Here is an 18,799-nt window from a genome sequence, read left to right as displayed (position 1 = left end):
TGTGAGAAGCTAAAGATAAAATCCCGCTTTAACCTTTAGTTGGCGAGTCTATGAATACTAATAAAAAAGTTAAAATTTTTAGCCCACTTCACGAACATCTTAACACGAATAAAATCCAAAAAATATATATATACATACTCTGGTGACGATGATGATGGTTGCGTTTTCTTGCGCCATATATCGACTACGCCTAGAAGCTTACGCGCGCGCGCGCATTTTGAATACGTATTGGTTGAGGAAAGTGTGGGTGCGGCCCTTACGCGGATTTTTTTTTTTTTTAGAATATGCACTTCAAAAAAACGGGGTGCGGCCCTTACACGGGTGCGGCCCTTACACGCGTTTATACGGTAGCTGGCGTCACAGTCAAAGCACACATGTTCGATTTTCATAATGTTACAACGCCGGCACGGGAACAACGATGCAACCCGAGAAAATTTGTGGAGTCGTGGTTTGTCCATCACAATCATATCTGCATGCCATTCTAATTGTGGCCCCCCTTCCAGGTGTTCATGGCAGTATTTCACATAACTAGGATCTATTCTCTCATATGTTGGCATTTGTGTACTGGTGACGCCACCTGCATAGGTGGTGAAACATCTAAGTTTTGTTTTATTTATCGTTGGGTCAAGCCGATGATAAAAATGTTGAATATGAATTTTCTTGGCTTTCGGTCCATGGTTATGGCTTCTCTGTTGACTTCAATGATGATAACAATAAAAAGAGTGCACCTCTGGGCTGAAGCAGCAACAGTCACCATTTGCAGCATGGCTCACCTGTAGGCTTCCTTGAGCCTCTCCAGGGCCAAAATGAGCAGCTTAGTGTCATGCTTGTAAGACAGGGGCGGGAACGGGATGGGCGAGAAGCGACGGCTCTCCAGCCAGTGCACTGTTGTCGTGTATATGGCCACAGCCTCCTCGGCACTGATGTAAGGCCCATCCTGTAATACACGCATGCTGTCAATCAGCCATTGCCACACAATTCAGTAGCAGCGATCAGGCTAATTGAGAAATCCTATAAATATGACTCGTCCTTTGGTCGTGCTAAACATATGCATCATTTATTGGCGTTGAACTGCTGCAATTTCAGACATATTGTCACGTTGTCGTGACGTTGACGAAGGAAGCAGTCGGTGTGTTCGAGACGACACGTTTTAATTGGGCAAACTTGTGCCCGGGAAATAAAAAAAACTACAAGCAATGCACACTGTACACTGATAGCGGTGAACAGAGTGCGGGCTGTCCATAATTTGATCCGCGGTAAGACGCGTCAGCATTTATGCATGCGGCATCGAACATTCGAGCCTTATTGCTGGTGGCCGCGTTAGTTCCAGAATAAACTCAAGTGTTCGCGTTTGTGCGCTCATGCCTATCAGAGGATTCGGAAATAATCTGAAAGGTTCCCAGACATTAGGGCACGGTTTACACAAGGGAGTGGTTATGCGTGTAACGAACCAGTTATGTAAATACTGTTAAACCTGCCTATAACAAACCTTCACACAATGAACTACAATGAACTCCTCAATATTACGAAATTTTTCTATTCCCGGCCATTACTCCATAGGAGCACATGTATTTGCGAATTCTATAACAAAGTGGCAGCGGGAGACACCCTTGATATAACAAATTTCCGTCGCCGACAACCTGGGTATTTTGCCTCGAATTTCGTCATTTTGGCACGAGCACGAGCCACATGCATCTTCTGCGGTTGCCCTGCTGACGAGAGCGCTAAGCGGTGGCGACGTCGCGCACGGCACACTCAAAGCCCCAGTAACTACGAGGCGAGAGTAAGCGCTCGTTTGTGCATGCAGGTGTGCGCGAGACGGGCAGGCGAGGCCTGCGCTCCTCGAACCGGCTTTTTTGCCGCCACAGGATCGTGAACCCTCCACCCTTGAAATCTCATTTAACCACTCGCGGGTGCCACCCTGCGAACCAACGCCGGCTTTCTTTAAAAAATAAGACAGAAAGAAAATCGGCTTTTGCGTTGGCAGTGCCACTCTTCAGATGGTGCGGTGGTCTCTGAATTGCACTTCGTTAACGTGACACCAGGTGATGGCACTAAAAAAACCTTGCTCCGTGTCGCTACGCTTCGAGTTCACGCTGCATATGTGGGGCCGCACTGCATATGGTGCAGCTTTTGTGATACTTCTTTAATGTCGATAACTGTGTCGTCACTACCAAACAGATGTCAGATTAGGCGCTGGTGGAAACTGTCCGCGCCCACGGTTACGACAGATCTTCGGAGGTCGACTCGTCACTGTCACCACGTGCTTTGCCGTCTTGCGTCGCGCTGCGGGTTCGCGAGACCATGGCCTCAGAGATTGGCTCCGGCTACGCGCCGTCACGTTGCCGGAGCCAAAATAACGCAGTTTTCTACCGCTAAATGAATGTTTTGGGAGAGCTCTGCCTTCAATTCTTCTTGTGTTTAATTTGCGCATTTATTTTCTGAATTTTCGTGCTGAAAGTGAATATACAGAAAACCTGTTTATAACGAATCTTTTTGGGAACTTGTCAATTTCGTTATATCTAGGTTGAACTGTATAGCAAAAGAAGCGCGCGTCGCAATATTGTTTGGCAGCACCTTCACTTATTAATCAAACAAACCTGGGAGCATGCATAGCGCGAAGCAATGCAAGCTGCCTTTGCATCTCTAACTGATAGGCATAAGACGAGCCATGAGGGCATAGGCAGTTAGTGAATACAACTGTGAGGCCATTTTCCTGGGCCGTATGACTGGCAGTGTTGCTCATCACCTGTGTCACTCCTTTCTCCTGTACTTCAGTTGACTACTGACGCGGCTACAACCGGCTAACAGTGGTTACAATACTGTCTTTTCTAGATGACACTGGCTGTACATAATTTTTCTCAGTTTCAATTTGAAACTGATGAATTTTTCATGTCCTCAAATCTTAGCCGGCCCTAATGTTTAGTACATACATGATTATTTGAAAAAGCTATCAGCCTAGATTCAAGTAAATATGGCACCCGATGAACACCTTAGCACATTGAAAAAACCGAGTCTCGTATTTGTGCACTACAGTCAAACTCCATACAACGAACTCCGAAATTCCCGCTTCAACGAAAGTTTTTCGATTCCCCGCCTGCATCCCATAGGCTCCAATGTATCAAAATTTCCTCCACAACGAACCAATTTTTCTATTGTTCTCCCGGTTCAACGATATTTCCCCGGGACACAAGTCACCCGCTCTGCCACGAATTGAACCATGCTAAGTAGTTCTAATAACCTCTAACAATGTAAATTATAGTAACAACATTTTTTACTGTTAAAAACGGCACGAAAAAAAAATAAAAAAAAGGTACACACGAAAGCGGTTGTCCTGTGCATTTGTCCGTGTTTTTTTTTTTTCTTGCGCTGTTTGTAACGGGGAATTCTTATCAACTGACTCCGATTCAGATTCTACATTAAACATTTTTCTGGTTTTCTGACAGCTAGAACAGTCATAAACGCACGAAAGTCGACCAAAGTCGCACGTAACCCGCTGAATGCTACAAAACCATGGGGGGACGCCACTGTTTGCTGTTGATGACGATGCTGTGCAGCATTCTGTGACAGCGTGCGAGTTTGGCGAGCCGAAGTCTAGCCAAATCCACATGTTGGATATTGGATGCTAGCTCGATCAATCTTTGAGTGTGTGTCTTTTTTCATGTGTTCTGCTGGTTCTGTGGCGTTAGTCCTCGCTTCGCTATGTCAGCTCCAATCTGCTTTTTTTTTTCTCGACCTTGTCAACGGTAGCGAGGGTCTATGGGCGCCACAGAGCAAGAAACGAGTTTCTTTCGCTGGAGCAGAAAGCGGGAATAATCGCTGCAGCAGCAGCAGGTAGGAAAAAGGGAAGCATCGCAGAGGAAGATGGTATCTCGCCAAGCTCACTGTTGACGATACTCAAGTCCGAAGCGAGCATCTCGAAGGTGCTAGCATCGGGCACATCTGCAGTGATGCTACTGGCTTAGGCCACTTTGGAGCAGCTTTTGGAGCAGGCAAAATTGCGTTTTGGAGCAGCAAAACTAGTTTTTGGAGCAGGTGCTCTGCCTTCAACAATTCATTCTGAGCCGAAGAATTCTTTAAAAAGTAATAAACATCGACCACAGCAGCGTCGACATCCGAGCCAACAGCACTCAAGCCGCGGGCAAATGAGTTGTGCACTTTGTGCAAGCAGCACTCTCCTACATCTATGATGTCAAGGTATGCTTCCTGCATCTTTTTTCTGAAGCTTTTCATTGCATTAGGGCCATCCGTAGAAAAGCAAGTGACATTTTTCTGCGGCAGGTCCATCATTGCTCTCCGCACTTCACTAGCCAAAATTTCCGAAGCCGCAGAGCCCAGCCAGAAAGACTGTAGGTGTTCCACAACTCGCTGCATTTTGTTGGAGAAATGCCTAACTACAACATCAAGTTGTTGGCACTTCTGTTCAGGAAGAGAGGTCTCGTCAATGCTAACAGATAAAACCACATCCGGCTTGTTCAGCTCGTCAAGCACAAGTTTCTTGAAATACGGCCCGAGGCCATCACTAACTATGTAGGATGCCTTGAACCTCTTACAACTAAACTGCTTCGCTGTTTCGGAATCTCCAAATAACTTGGGAAACAAGGCAGTTGCTGTGTCGGCCCACGAGTGTGGGATGCCCTTGAGAGTCATGCCAAGCACAAACAGAATTTCTGCGTTTGTCACGCGGTCACACTGCAAAACGTTCCATGGACTCCCGAATTCCAAAGTCGGCTGGATCGTTTTCGGCCGCTGCAGCCCACCTGAAGCGTCTCAATGACGACTGGTAGCATCAATGTGCCGTTTCATGGCTGCATGTCGCTTGACTGCTGCTACGCCATGTTGCCTACAGTTGATGCTTTGATTACAAAAAAAAAAACACAAAACGCAGTTTCTTCGTCCGCTTGAAAACACCATATTGATACAGTATAACCTTATTACAACAGACCTTCATAGTGAAGAGGATTTTGGTCTGTTGTAAAGGGAGTATGTAAAATCCAAGTACTGTTACAACAGACTTTCATGTAAACACTGAATGGGTCTGTTATAACCGGAGAGAATTACGAGTCACAAACATGGTCTTATTTTTAACGGGGGACCAAAAAAATGCGATTTTTGCAAAAATCGCATTTTCAGTTTCTGTAACCCATTTCTATCTGATTCCAAAATATCTTCAATGAAAACTACGTAGAAGTGCTTTAAAATTTTGTTTTGCGTCTGCCGACTTGGCGAAAATTGCGGAAATATAAAAAAAAAGCGTTTTTCAAAATTATAGCTCGGCAACGGCGCAACTGGGCGCCACCATTTTGGGCTCGTCGTAAAGAGCATTTCTCCGCGTTCAAGTTCTCCGTTTCAGCTGGCTCCTCCATTCAGTAACAAGCGTACAAAAAACACGTTTTGGCTGCTTCTGCGGTATTACCGCAGAAGCAGCCAAAACGTGTTAATGCTCGCTTCGGGATCGTCGTCTGCTGCTTGTGCGTCGCGAGGTCGTGGCTGTCGAAAATTGCGCTACTTAGTGACGCCTTCGCACTCGTTCTGTGTTTACGGGTCGACGATAATTTGGAACGCTTTAGTTGGGCAGCTGCAAGCGGAAGCTCAATCATCAGATTACGATAGCGCGCCGCACTCGTCGCGAACATCGCAGACGTGCGACTAATAGCGTTGACTCGTTGGACCCGCTGTTCGAGGTTCTTCTTATCAGCACTTCGAAGCTTATGACGAAGACCACCGCGGGACAACTCCTTGTACTCGCAATCGAGCATGACGTACTTTGAAACGTCGGGCACCGTGGCCACGCACATCGCAACCGAGCTTTCTACTAGATGTCGTGGTTAGGCCTAACTCCGTTCACGGTGCCGATGTACAGTAAAAGCTCGTTAATTCGACTCTCGTTAATTCGGAAAATCGGTTAATTCGGACACGTCATCTGGTCCCTGTAAATATATGCATCACTCTATGAGACTGGGCGCTCGTTATTTCGGACAGATTTGACCGCAAATCGGATAATTCGGCGACTTTCGGGCCGCTGGCGAGGCTCGAAAACGAAAAAAAGAACAATTCGGAACGAAAGTGAAGCTCAAACGCAGCATCGCCATGGACATCAATTATCGACTTGGCTTGGATTGAGACTGGTTGAACGCCTTTTTTCGCGTGTGGGTTTTGTTGCTTTGTTCCCGTTGGTGTGCTGCATCGTTGATCGCCGATTTATCGAGGAACGGCGCCTTTAGCTTGATCGTTGCTGGTGCTTTTGTGCGGACTTCTCGTGTGACCGCACTCTCCGCCGATGGCAACGCCGGCGAAGCGGCCCAAGTACGAGGCCAAGGACTTCACCACCAAACTAGAAATTTTGCGTGCTCTGAATAATGGGCTCTCCCGACAAGAAGTGATGAGTGATGAAAGGGGATCCTTGTATCGGCGGCAAAAGAAGCAAGGAACGAGTAACCGTGCTTTTAGCCTCCAACGTGACGGGAACAGAGTGCTTGCCGCTTCTCGTTATCGGAAAGGTTCAAAAGCCACGCTGCTTTAAGAACATCAACAATCTTCCCGTGGATTACCGTGCCAACCGAAAAGCGTGGATGACGGGTGAAACTTTTGCGCACACTGCAGACATCATGCGAGCTGCTGAGCACCTTGAAGGGCTCAGAAAAATTGTGTCCGCGCGAATATCTGCTCGAAAACAGACAAGCATCCGCGATTACTTTGTTAAGTAAAGGTATGTTGAAAAAGCTCGTGCATTTATTGTGTTTATTTCGGACATTCGATAATTCGGACATTCGGTTAATTCGGACATTTTTTGCGGTCCCTAGAAATCCGAATTAACGAGCTTTTACTGTACGAGCCAAATCCTAACTTTGCGGGCAAGAACATCGCGCTAGCGGACATGCGAAAGCGAAGAAGCCGTAATGTCCTTCGTCTCAAGCAACAAATCGCATCGCCCGCTGGCTCCTCAAAACCGCGGATGGGCATTTTGCGCATCGGCAGCGGACCCCCCGGCCAAGTTCGCCGCGCAGCAACCGCGCGGAGAAGCGGTGGCAGCGGCTCGCAATTTCGCGTGTCAGCGTCCCAAACGCAACACCAAGCACGCTGCGCGCCATTTTTTTTTGTCACTACAGCTAGGCATAGCTGATCATTGACAGACCGGGGATCGGCGGCCTTCGTTCTTAAATCGGTACGTCGATATCCGCGGTGCGCTGCTCCCGTCCCGAAAGTATGCTAAGCGATGTTTCAAGTCGGAAGTTAATGACCGTGGTAAAAAAGTCCGCTCTAAAGGAGTCCTGACCACCTTGCTGGCCTGAAATTTTAGTCAATTATATCCGAATGTCCGTTGTACCAGAATCCGTTGTAAACGAAGCTCAATCAATGGAACTAATACGGAGGTCGGCATAACGCCGCAAATTGGTATGTAATATCCGAATGTCTGTTGTAAACAGATCCGTTGTAGCGAGGTTATACTGTATTTTGTCTCCATTTTCATCACTCTCATGGAGAACGTCCGAATACAGCGCGATGTCGCTCTCAATGGGGGAACCTCATGTAGTTAGTTTCATTTCTGAAAGTCAGAGTACACCCCTTTGGCGCAGGCTTGGCGCAGAATCGCCAAATTTTGAGGAAATGTAGCAGGTTGTAGCAGCCAGGACACTTTGGCGCAGTCTGGCGCAATTGGCGCAGCGGTAGCATCACTGCATCTGCTCAACGCAAGAAGACAACTCAGCCAGCCCATGAAGACCTGGACAAGGCAGTTTTATACCTGGTTTTGTGAAAGAAGGGCTAAGAAGATACCGGTCAGCGGTAACATGTTTCAACAGAAGGCACTCAACTACGCCTGCGTTTTAGGCATCAGTGAAAAAACTTCAAGGCAAGTGCCGGGTGGCTGAACCGATTTAAAGAGCGCCACGATAGTCGGGAAGGTGCTGTGCAGAGAGTCCGCTTCTGCAGACTGTGACGGTGCATCATCGTGGATCGCGACGAATGCTGCCACATCGTAGAGAAGTACCCAGCCTCCAACGTATACAATGCGGACGAGACTGGGCATTTCTATGAAACGCTGCCAGCAAGGACGCTCAACTTGAAGGGCAAACAGTGCCATAAAGGGAAGCAGAGCAAAAAGCGAGTCACCGTTTTGCTCTGTGCAAATATAAATGGGTCCGACAAGCAGCCCCTTCTTGTCGTGGGCAAGAACGCCAAGCCACGGTGCTTCAAGGGCACGAAAAACCTGCCAGTGAAGTACATCGCGAACAGCCGTTCGTGGATGACACGGACCATTTTCACTGACTGGCTCGTTGCGTTCGACAACTGCATGAAAAGGCAAGACCGCAGTGTTTGCTCGCTGCTGGATAGTTCAGCACATCACCTGGACGGCAACGTCAAGTTGACGAACGCTGAGGTGAAGTTGCACGTCGCTGATCCAGCCTCTAGATCAAGGCGTGATTAACAGCTTGAAGCACGCATACCGGTAAAGGCTTATTCAGCGAATCCTCTTCAACACTGAGCATGGCCACAACACCAAAGTCGACTTGTTCATGGCTGTGCAAATGTTGGCTACCGCATGGATGTTGACGCGGCGTGAAGTTGTAAAGAACTGTTTCGCGCACATGGGGTTTCGACCCAAAGAGATGTCCTTGGCTAGTTCAAGTGACGATGCACAAGCTGCTGACGACGACATTGGACAAGGGCAAGACGCGGCAACGGCCGCAGCATAGACAGCTCTCGAGGAAGCCGGCATTGTTCCCGAGAACGTAGCGCTGAGCGATTACGTAAATGACGACGCGGATGTGATCGTCTACGAAGAGCTGAGCAATGCCGAAATCGGCGCCGATGCCGCCGATTCATCTGACGAAGAAGTCGCGCATGGTGTACCGACGGTCACGACGCCAGTGACCTATTGGAGGTCATGGACTCCTTGGACATCACACATAGTTTTCTTGGCACCCATGACGACAATGTCGCCATGCAGCTCCTCACAGAGTGTGAGCAGCACACTCTCCCGTTGCTCGTGCGAAAGCGCAAACAGGCGAAAATGAGCAATTTATATAAATTTTGAAAATAGGTGCTCTAAGAGTGTCGTGCATATCTTTTTCCCTTTATTTACCGCTTTTTCCGCAACAACGAAATTCTCGCTACGAAATTTTTCGCGATCCCCGTGAATTTCATATTAGCTGAGTTTACTGTAAAAAGATGATGACGGTGATCTGTCACGTTCTCTCATGCTATCTGACCAGAGTGTCTGGAAGCTCTCACACATGCACACATTCTGAAGATGTGCAAGTCATGCAAAGTATGACCATGACCTTTATGTGAAATCTTCTTTTATCAATACATACTTCTGAAAAACAGGGTGCAGCCCTTACGCATCACAGTCAACGGCTGATCTTTCGGGCACCCGATTTTTTTTTGGACATGCTTGAAAGTCGGATGCTTTTGCAGCACCACCACAAGTCCCATAGGATCAATTTATAAGAACATCTAAAATTAGGACACTGATATTTTTAGGCACCTGAACTTTCTAACTTTCTGGTTAAATTGTAGGCCCAGAAGCACATCAACTGAAGCCACCACTGCTGTCACGTTGATGATCTCGCAGGCTCGAACCAAAACTTTCCGGAGTCTATCCATTTTAGACTGCAGCAAAATCAAAAAGTCAGCTTTGCCACATTGCCAAGATGTTATGGGGTGAAGCATACTGAGAATATGAAGGGATTGTCACGGCACATGCGGCGATGCCTTTATGGATAAGCACCGGAAATTCATGGAGGCACTATGGCAGCAGGAAGTAAATGCACCAGTACCAATTTAATCGCTAAAAACCCTATCATGATAAGCACCTTCAGCCAACTGCTCGGTAGTGCATGTGACCTAGCGCAGTTGTAAGCATACTGCACACTTTTAATAGGCAACAACCCGAACTAGCCATGCCTCCATTCACTATTGCCTCTTTGTGTCCCATAGACATGTTATTTGCAGTAACGAAAGCAGCTCATCATCACCGTGCCCATGTGCAGTCAGGAAGAGAATGGGCACGATGAACACGCACGACAAACACGTGCATACGATAAAAGTGCCCTGGCAGTGATGGCGTCAGCTTGCTAGGCGACATGCTGCATACAACTATAGTCAGTGACAGCCTAAGAATAATTGTAAGTTCCGCCCACGAGGCCACACTGCTCATATTTTGCATGCCTCCGCACTACAGGAGAAGTAGTTCCCAAACAATGGCAATAATTTTCACTATTTGATAATACTGCATTGATATTGAAAGAAACAAAGCAAAGCTAGATTAAAAAACTAGTGCAGGCACGGAGTTCAGCGTCAGCTTAACAATATATCTGTTGTTTAAATCACACCCCCCGCCATGGTCATCTCAGAGTCTACGAAGAAGTACAGTCAAATCCCGCTACAACGAAATTGACGGGACGCGCGAAAAAGTTCGTTGTCGCGGAATTTCGTTGCAGCGAAATTTCATCTATAGACCACAAAAGTTAGGAAGATCTGATGATCATGACTCGTCCTTTGGTCCCGGCAAGCGCATGCATTGTCCTTTGCATTTAACTGTCGCTAACTCGGACGCACTTGGCCGCACACCGTGTGAATGTATTTTCTCGCGTATAACACGCACAAAATATACAGAAAATTTAGCGCTAAACTCGGGGTGCGGGTTATACGCGAATTTCGTTGCGCAAGTTGGCTTCACGGCAACGCAATGAAGGCGGCTTTGCGTCAATAGGCGAGTTATACACGTGGGTTATAAGCGTGCCGAGCGCAAAGGAGCGTGCCAAAGTTCGGTAGAGGCTAAGTGAAAACGAAGTGCCGAAGCTCCGCACTACCACAGTCATAGGCGAGAGAAAGGAAAGTCGAAACGCTTCGTGCCGTTTTACGACTTTGTTGCCTTTAATCTTTCTTCCGGTGTGTTAGCTGCGTACTTCAGCATATTCGCTATCGATAATCGCGACGATAGCGACCGCGGTCTCTGCCGCGGTTTTCTGCGCATCGCTTCCGGCAAACGGTAGCGACGACGGTAGTTCCGTTTTCAATCTGTGCGCGCTGGCCGTGCGTGTGCCTTCAGAACTGCGTCGTTGCTATCTGTGATCGGGTCTACCGTGGTTTTGGCCGCAGCATTGTATTTAGTCGGTGCGCGTACGTTCGATGGATGCGCGCGTACTTTCGTGGTCGCCCGTGATCGCGTCTACACGACCGCATTTGTATTCACAGCGGTTGCGGCAGAATGCAGTTACGCTTGGACTAGGTGCGCGCTGGCGGCGCGTGTGCCTTCAAAACGTCATGAATGTCATTCACGATCGCAGGGCTTGTGACGACGAGCAGTAGTTTTGTTTTGAGTGCTACGTCAAAACAATGGCGGGAGTTCATCAACGATTCTTCCGCAGCCCGCACACGCATCAAACCCGCCGGCAGCATCATGGCGGATGGACGATCTGTCGCCGAGCATCTCAATGGCGAAAAATTTACCGGGATGTGCGTGAGGTGGCAGAAAGCATGTCTCCGATGAAGACACGTGTCTTGCGATGCGGCCGCACGGCTCTGGCAACGAGAAATGGTCGAGTTTCTAGCGGAATTTCGCGGCAGTCCTAGGCAAGCTCCTTTTCCTTATGTGGTGGCACTTGCGAAAACTTCGTTCAAGCGGAAATATCCAGAAAAAGTATTCGTTGTGACGAGACATTTTTCGCATTGTTTTCTATGGGCGGCTGACGGGGAATCGAAAATTATTCGTTGTGGCGGAAATTTCGTTGTAGCGGTATTCGTTATAGCGGGATTCGACTGTAATGTAGATCTCAAAGGTGATATTGGTGCGTAGTACCTTTACGGTATTAAAACAAAGAATGCCAGGTTTGATGCAAAGTTTAAAATAATGGAATGATTTTTTTTTTTACGGTTTAACAAAACAAAACAGGGATTAATAAGATCGTTTGTAATTTTTTTTTTATGAAACATCCTCCGCCAGTTTTCTTCACTGTCTGCTGTAACTATGGCAACTGTGACTCAAAGCAAAGTATGGCGAAGCGGTCTGAGATTGCCTTCGTGAACATGGACTCTTGAGTTGCCGTAAATCTCGCATTTGCGTCTCTAGTCACCGTGCTTGTCATCGTGTTTCAGGTAAACGCCAAGGCTTCATTTAACGTCTTGTTTCAACGAAGTAAAAGCGTGTAGCGCACATGGTGTTTAACTGTGGGGGTCACTGCATACATTGCCGTTACCTTCATGCCGAGGCGATGTGCACGGCTAAAGTGGAGGTGACTAAAAGCTTTACATGGGATTCTTTCTCGCTTCGATAACTTGCACTAGCGCTGCCACGACCCCTTCAGCCCTTGAACACTGAACTTTATTTGTTTATTATTTATTTATTACATACCTGCATCGCCCCAGCAACCATTACAGGCGGGGGGCGCAGTTTTGCTGGAAGAGGGTGTGTATATATATATATATATATATATATATATATATATATATACACACATAGATTGTGAAGAGGCTGTCTGCGGTTACCTTACCACAAATAGGAAAAGCATATATGCTTCTAAAAAAAAGAGTTTATTTGGCAACGTTTCGATCGGAGACCGATTTTCATCAAGGCAAAATTTACGAGGCTTCGATGCGCTTTGATAGCATTGTCCTCTGAGCAGAGAGAGCGAGAAAAAAAAATATGAAAATAAAAATGTAAAAATGAAAAAAGAGCAGCAAAAAGACTACGCGGACGTACAAAAACACGTGTATCCTCAAGGAAAAAAAGGAAAACATATATATGTATATATGGATAATCCAGGTGGACACAAGCAGTAAGTGCATTCCTTTCGTCCACTGTCAGCCCCCTCCCCCCTTCTTTGGTCGTGAAGCATAGCGAGGGGGTGATGCTTCACAAGAAGAGATAAGCATTTAAAGAAGGGTCAATGGGATATAAGTTTCACGAGAGTCCCTACTGTAGTTTAATACAGTAAGAGCTCTTTAATTCGACTCTCGTTAATTCGGAAAATCGGTTATTTCGGACACATCATCTGGTCCCTGTAAATATAGGCATCACTCTATGAGACTGGGCGCTCGTTATTTCAGACAGATTTGACCGCAAATCGGATAATTCGGCGACTTTCGGGCCGCTGGCGAGGCTCGAAAATGAAAAAAGAACAATTCGGAACAGAAGTGAAGCTCAAACGCAGCATCGCCATGGACATCAATTGTCGACTTGGCTTGACTTGAGACTGGTTGAACGCCTTTTCTTCGCGTGTGTTGTTGGCGGTGCCAATTTATTGCTTTGTTCCCATTGGTGTGCTGCATCGGTGAACGTCGTTTTATCGAGGAACAATTCAGTACGGCTCCTTTAGCTTGATGGTTGCTGGTGCTTTTGTGCTGACTTTTCATGTGAATGCACTCTCCGCCGAAGGCATCGTCGGCGAAGCGGCCCAAGTACAAGGCGAAGGACTTCACCACCAAAGTAGAAATTTTGCGTGCCCTGAAAAACGGGCTCTGCCGACAAGAAGTTGCTCCTGTGCCATGACGTCGGCAAACAATACGACGCGAGTCTCCTGGGCGCAGTTAGCATTCTTGCGTATGTGTGGTAGAACACGCCTGCGCATGCCATTGCCAACTGTTTCAGGCACAGTGGCTTTGTTGTACCCGACTCCAGCGATGCCGAAGTGTCGCCGGACGACGGTGCCGACGATGGGCAGGATTTCGGAAGTGTTATGCCTGATGCAGTGACACTAGAGGATTATATCGGCATTGATGATGGCATTGCCACTGCCGGCTTTCTGACTGATAAGCAAATCGTCAAGGAAGTGATGCATGGCAACGAATCCGAGAACGAAGAGCCTGAAGGGGAGCAGCCACACCATGAGCCACACGAGGCCCCTGTCACTGTGAAGGAAGTCGTGGAGGCCCTCGTCGTCCTTGAAGAATTTCGTTTTGGCACTGCAGACAGCATGCGAGCTACTGAGCACCTTGAAGGGCTCAGAGAAATTGTGTCCGCGTGAATTTCTGCTCGAAAACAGACACGCATCCGCGATTACTTTGTAAAGTAAAGGTATGTTGAAAAACTCTTGCATTTATTGTGTTTATTTCGACCATTCGATAATTCGGACATTCGGTTAATTCGGACATTTTTTCCGGTCCCTAGAAATCTGAATTAACGAGCTTTTACTGTATAAACAAATTATCACTGTGTAACACATGCACACAATCCACGCGAAATGCAAAAAAAAAAACTGCACGTTAGACAAAAGCAAGAATTCCGAATATGATATCGTGAAGTACAGTGGAACTTCGATTATACGACTTTCAGGGGACCGCGCAAAATCGTCGTATAATCCGGGCGTCGTATAATCGAAAAACCGAGAATATAGGCAGTGACAGTCATTGTTGCCCCACAACAGCGGGCACATAATGCCTAAGAAAGTCCGCGGCACAAACCTACGCTGCTCCGAGGAACGTAGATTAAATTAATTGAAAAAATGACAACCACGCATTTTATCGGAGGTGTGAACGAACCTTTATTTCTCACCTTTTAAAAAAAATCTGTGATTTTCTTCTGAGAGTTTGCCCAGCCACGACGCATCAGCTTTCTTTCGATAGCTGCAACATCTGGCAGCAAGTCACCGATCTCGTCGCGTGCGCAAGCAAACCGCCGAATGTGGTCGACGTAGCACAACACGTCCGCGTAAGTCGGAACGGACGCGCTAGCCTCTGCAGCGTCGTCCATCTCTTCCTCGTCGGAAGTTCCCGCAGTGTCGGGACGCACAGTTTCGATAATGTCATCCAGCGACACTTCACTGCACACTGCAACGTCGTCGTCGGCACCAACATAGTCCGCGAAAGATCCAGGCAGCTCCAGGCTGCCGAACTCCGGTTCGTCAACAGGCACTGCAGCTTCACTGGTAGAACAAGCACCACTTCTATTAAAGCCGCAGTGCCTGAAGGAGTTGGCAATGGTTTCTGGCGTGACTGCGTCCCATGCACTAGCAATGTAGTGCATTGCATCAAGCACAGAAAGCTTCTTACCCAACTGCTTGCGTTCCATGCCCGCCAGCAGACACTGCACCAGAAACTTCCGATATTTCTGTTTCATGCACTTGATGACGCCAGCGTCAAGTGGCTGCAGCTGGCTAGTGCAATTGGGGGGCAGAAATACAACTTTCACATTTCTCAAATGCGACATATCTGATGGATGGCATGGCGCACTGTCAAGCAGAAGAAGAATATTTCTGTTCTTAGCCCCCATTTTGGAGTCCAGCTGCTGCAGATATGTAGAAAACATAGCAGCCGTCATCCAGGCTTTCCGGTTGAACGTGTACTGGCACGGCAGCCTTTTCAAATTCTTGAAGCATCGCGGCTTCTCAAACTTGCCGATCACGAGGGCAGGAAGCTTTTCAGAGCCGTCTTCATTAGTGCAAAGCAATACGGTAAGAGGCTCTTTGCTTCGCTTACCCCCGTGACAGCTCTCTCCTTTCAATGCCAATGTCTGTTCTGGCTGCATATTATAAAATAATCCAGTTTCGTCCGCGTTGAACACGTCGGACGGCTTGTATTCCCGTATCAATTCCGGCAGCAATGCAGTCCACTTTTCTACAGTGTCGGAGCTGAATGACGCGCGCTCTCCACAGCAGCGGCTGTACACAACTCCACTGCGTTTTTTAAAGCGATCCAACCAGCCATTGGAGGCTTTAAAGTCGTCAATGCCGCAGCGCAATGCAACTGTCTCAGCCTTCTCCTTCAAAATTGCGCCATCCACGGCAATTATTGAACTGCGGGCCTGACGCAACCACTCAACGAGGGCCTTCTCCATGGCAGCATATTTGCCATCTTTCGCGGCCTTCCTATTCAGGCCGAACTTTGCCGCATTTAGTAGGATGCTGTCCTCCTTCGCGAAGATCGTTTTCAGCGACGACTCGGGAATGTTCAGGTCGCGGGCAATGCTGGCCTTTGTTGCTCCGTTCCGCTTCTCCGCCTCCTCGATTATGTGAAGCTTTTCTCCGAGTGTCAGCGGTTTTCGGTTCCGCGAAATTGCGAGACGCAGCACTCGCAACCAAGAATTCGAAAGCTTCCTCGCACACCAATGTCCGAACACTGAAAATTTTGCACGTGGACACAGCAGCTGCGGCGCAGCACAACCAACCGATGAGGCAAACACGTGAAGGAATGGCTGAATGGCAGCACGGCAGTAGGCCTATTCGATTTGCAAGCTTCGACCAATCGCGAGCGGCTAAAACACCCATGCCCTCTGGTAGCTATACTCGGCGACAACTTATCTTGGCATTGGAGCGAAGGCTACGGAGGCGGGGCATCCGCACAATGGTGTTACTACGCAAGTAGTTCGGCATCTTGCAGCCGATTTCAGTTCCAGTTTCGGTTTAGCTTGCTCGCATCGCTAGAGCGTTTAGCACCACGTCTACATGCAGAATGGGAACATCAGTGTGCGTAGATGCATCTACCTACTGTACTGTATATTGTCACAGGGTTGTTACGTTGACGAAGGCAGCAGTGGGTGTGTCGAAGATGAAACTCTTTATTTGGCCAAACTTGTGGGCAGGAAACGAGTCAGTCAGAGCGTCGTCCGTCAATAATTCTGACAAGTCGTAAAGCGTGTAGGCTTTTATACATGTTCTATCGAATGTTGCAGTGTTATCGCTGGTGGCCACGTAATCTCTGACTATTCGCGTACCGCGCGCAATCTTAACAGAAAGATCTAAAACAATCGTGTCCTTTCTGGAACATCGCATCGCGGTCTGCGCGGTGCATTCCAAACAGTCTTTGCGGGTGAAGCCCGAAGACAACAAAATAAGACACATGGGAATATGATGAACGCCACCAAGCGCACACCGCAACCTGAATACGGCGTTTGCTAGATTGTAACGCGATCACGATTGTAACGCGAGGGGCGACTTTAGTAGCAAAAATTTGGAGAAAAAGCTAGCATTGTATTCGAATAAATACGGAATGCAAGTACCATGATGCCGCTGAATTGGGTTTAGATTTAAAGAGAGCTCACGCTTGATTAAAAAGAGACTGACGCAGATTATTTTATGAAGCTTCGCTGGTCACACACCTTCACAGAGCGTAGTTTCTCGGCCGTAGGTATTTCATTACGCATGAAGTAGCTGTGCTGCCAACGCAAACGTGTAATAGCGCAGCAGCCGCGTCTTGCCGGTGATGCGCTTCTCAGTTTGGCCCGAGAAATTCAATTTCTTGCGCTTCGGGGAGGCAAGTGGGGCCCGCAGAGCTTCAGCCTTGATACGCTTAACTGTTCGCTCACTCACTCCGGTGAGCTCGGCGACAGTCCGGCACACTGCATTTGCAGACAAGTCACGCTGACGGCGCCTCACTTCAGCGATGACATTGCAGATAACTTGCGTGGTCTGGTTTGATAGCCACTTCCTGTCACATTTAGAGTACAGCTTCTTCGGAGAACGAAACGGCGAGTTCGCGGCCGCACACGGTTCAGGCCAACGGTTCAGGGGGCATCGCGGACGCCATGTTTACCGAGACTCAGAGAGCAGGCGTGAGGAAAATGTGGTGCAGGCGTGAGGAAAACGTGGTGCTGTCCAAAAAATAAAGACAGAAACAAACTTGAAGTTTACAATAACATTTTTTCACAAATGGCTTCCCATACTCGTTCTCTTTTTATAATGAAGAAATCTTTATTTATTCGAGCTAGGTAACTTTTCGAATTAGAAAATAAATATAGGTACTCTTCCTTGGCGCGCGCGCATGCAGGCACTTTGGCTCTGTAGCTTCCACAGTGGTGCCAAGAAAAGTTGTCGCGGAGTATAGACAGCGGCGAGTTCCGGTTCCCGCGGCTGTCGCAAACGTTGGCTCAACAATCGCCGTTCAACACGTCCGGTATAACGACACGAAATGTAGTGAAAGGTATCGCATACTAGAAAGCGAGCTCGAAATTATCTGCCATGTTATCTGCTCACAACGGTCACTACAAAACCACCCAAAAGAAGAGAGAGAAAAAAAAAAGGCGACAACGGAAGTGCGCAGTGCAATGCGACAAAACGAACGCGCTCCGGCTGGCTCTGGCCAACGTTGGCTCTGGCTAGCTATGGCCGACCGCATGTCGAAAAATTGAAGAGGCCCTGTGGTGGCAGCGCAGATACGAACTCGGTTCCTCGGTTTCCCGACTTTTTTCGCCCGGCCGCAGTGTGTTTGCATGCCAGCCCGCGTCATCGTAGGTCTTTTTTTTTTCTCGGACAGTCCAGCGAAGCGTCGTACGAGGCGGGGCCGGCGTAAAATTGCGTCGTACAATTGAGGTTTTTAATACATTATTTCTATGGGGGTTTTGCCAGGACCAAGCCAATTCATCGTAAAACGCGGGTCGTCGAAGGACCGGGGGACATATAATCGAAGTTCCACTGTATGATGTAATGCCATTGAAAACAAAAGCTTTTTTTTTTTCACTGAATAATAGTTTTAGCGGCGTCGTTTCAGTAACCATCACGATCCATGCAATCGAAAGTGCCCGTGTCACACTGATATTATGTAGCGCGCATCATTCCGCGGTTTGTAGACGATTACCTCGCACGGGGTTTTTCGTGCAAGGCGTTCGTGCACCGAGCACAAGACTTGCGCGACAGGCACTTCAACCTAGCACATCATTCTGGGTTGATGGAACTGAATTCCGTTAACACGATGCAATTGCGCCAATAGGCACACGTCACAAATTGGCACACGCACCACAATTATCATCTTATAATGCACACACCACTGCATATTCTCCACACCTGGTTTGTTTACGTTCGCATTGTATAGCACTAACAGATTATGTTGGTAGCTTTCTTTCTCTCACGCTTCATCCGCATAT

At 47.8% G+C, this 18,799-nt stretch overlaps 1 protein-coding gene across 1 annotated transcript in view; it reads right to left on the bottom strand.

The window, feature by feature from the left end:
* Positions 1–18,799, bottom strand: part of LOC119389333 (pre-mRNA-processing-splicing factor 8) — a 619,528-nt gene that overhangs the window by 260,161 nt on the left and 340,568 nt on the right. Inside the window, exon 15 of the mRNA XM_037656539.1 lies at positions 774–937. Coding sequence (XP_037512467.1) covers positions 774–937 — 164 coding nt within the window. The remainder of the gene's footprint in view (positions 1–773; positions 938–18,799) is intronic.

This window comes from Rhipicephalus sanguineus, chromosome 4 (genome assembly GCF_013339695.2).
Source record: "Rhipicephalus sanguineus isolate Rsan-2018 chromosome 4, BIME_Rsan_1.4, whole genome shotgun sequence".
NCBI lineage: Eukaryota > Metazoa > Arthropoda > Arachnida > Ixodida > Ixodidae > Rhipicephalus > Rhipicephalus sanguineus.
Note: the sequence above shows the minus strand (reverse complement) of the source record. Positions and strands in the feature narration are given on the sequence as shown.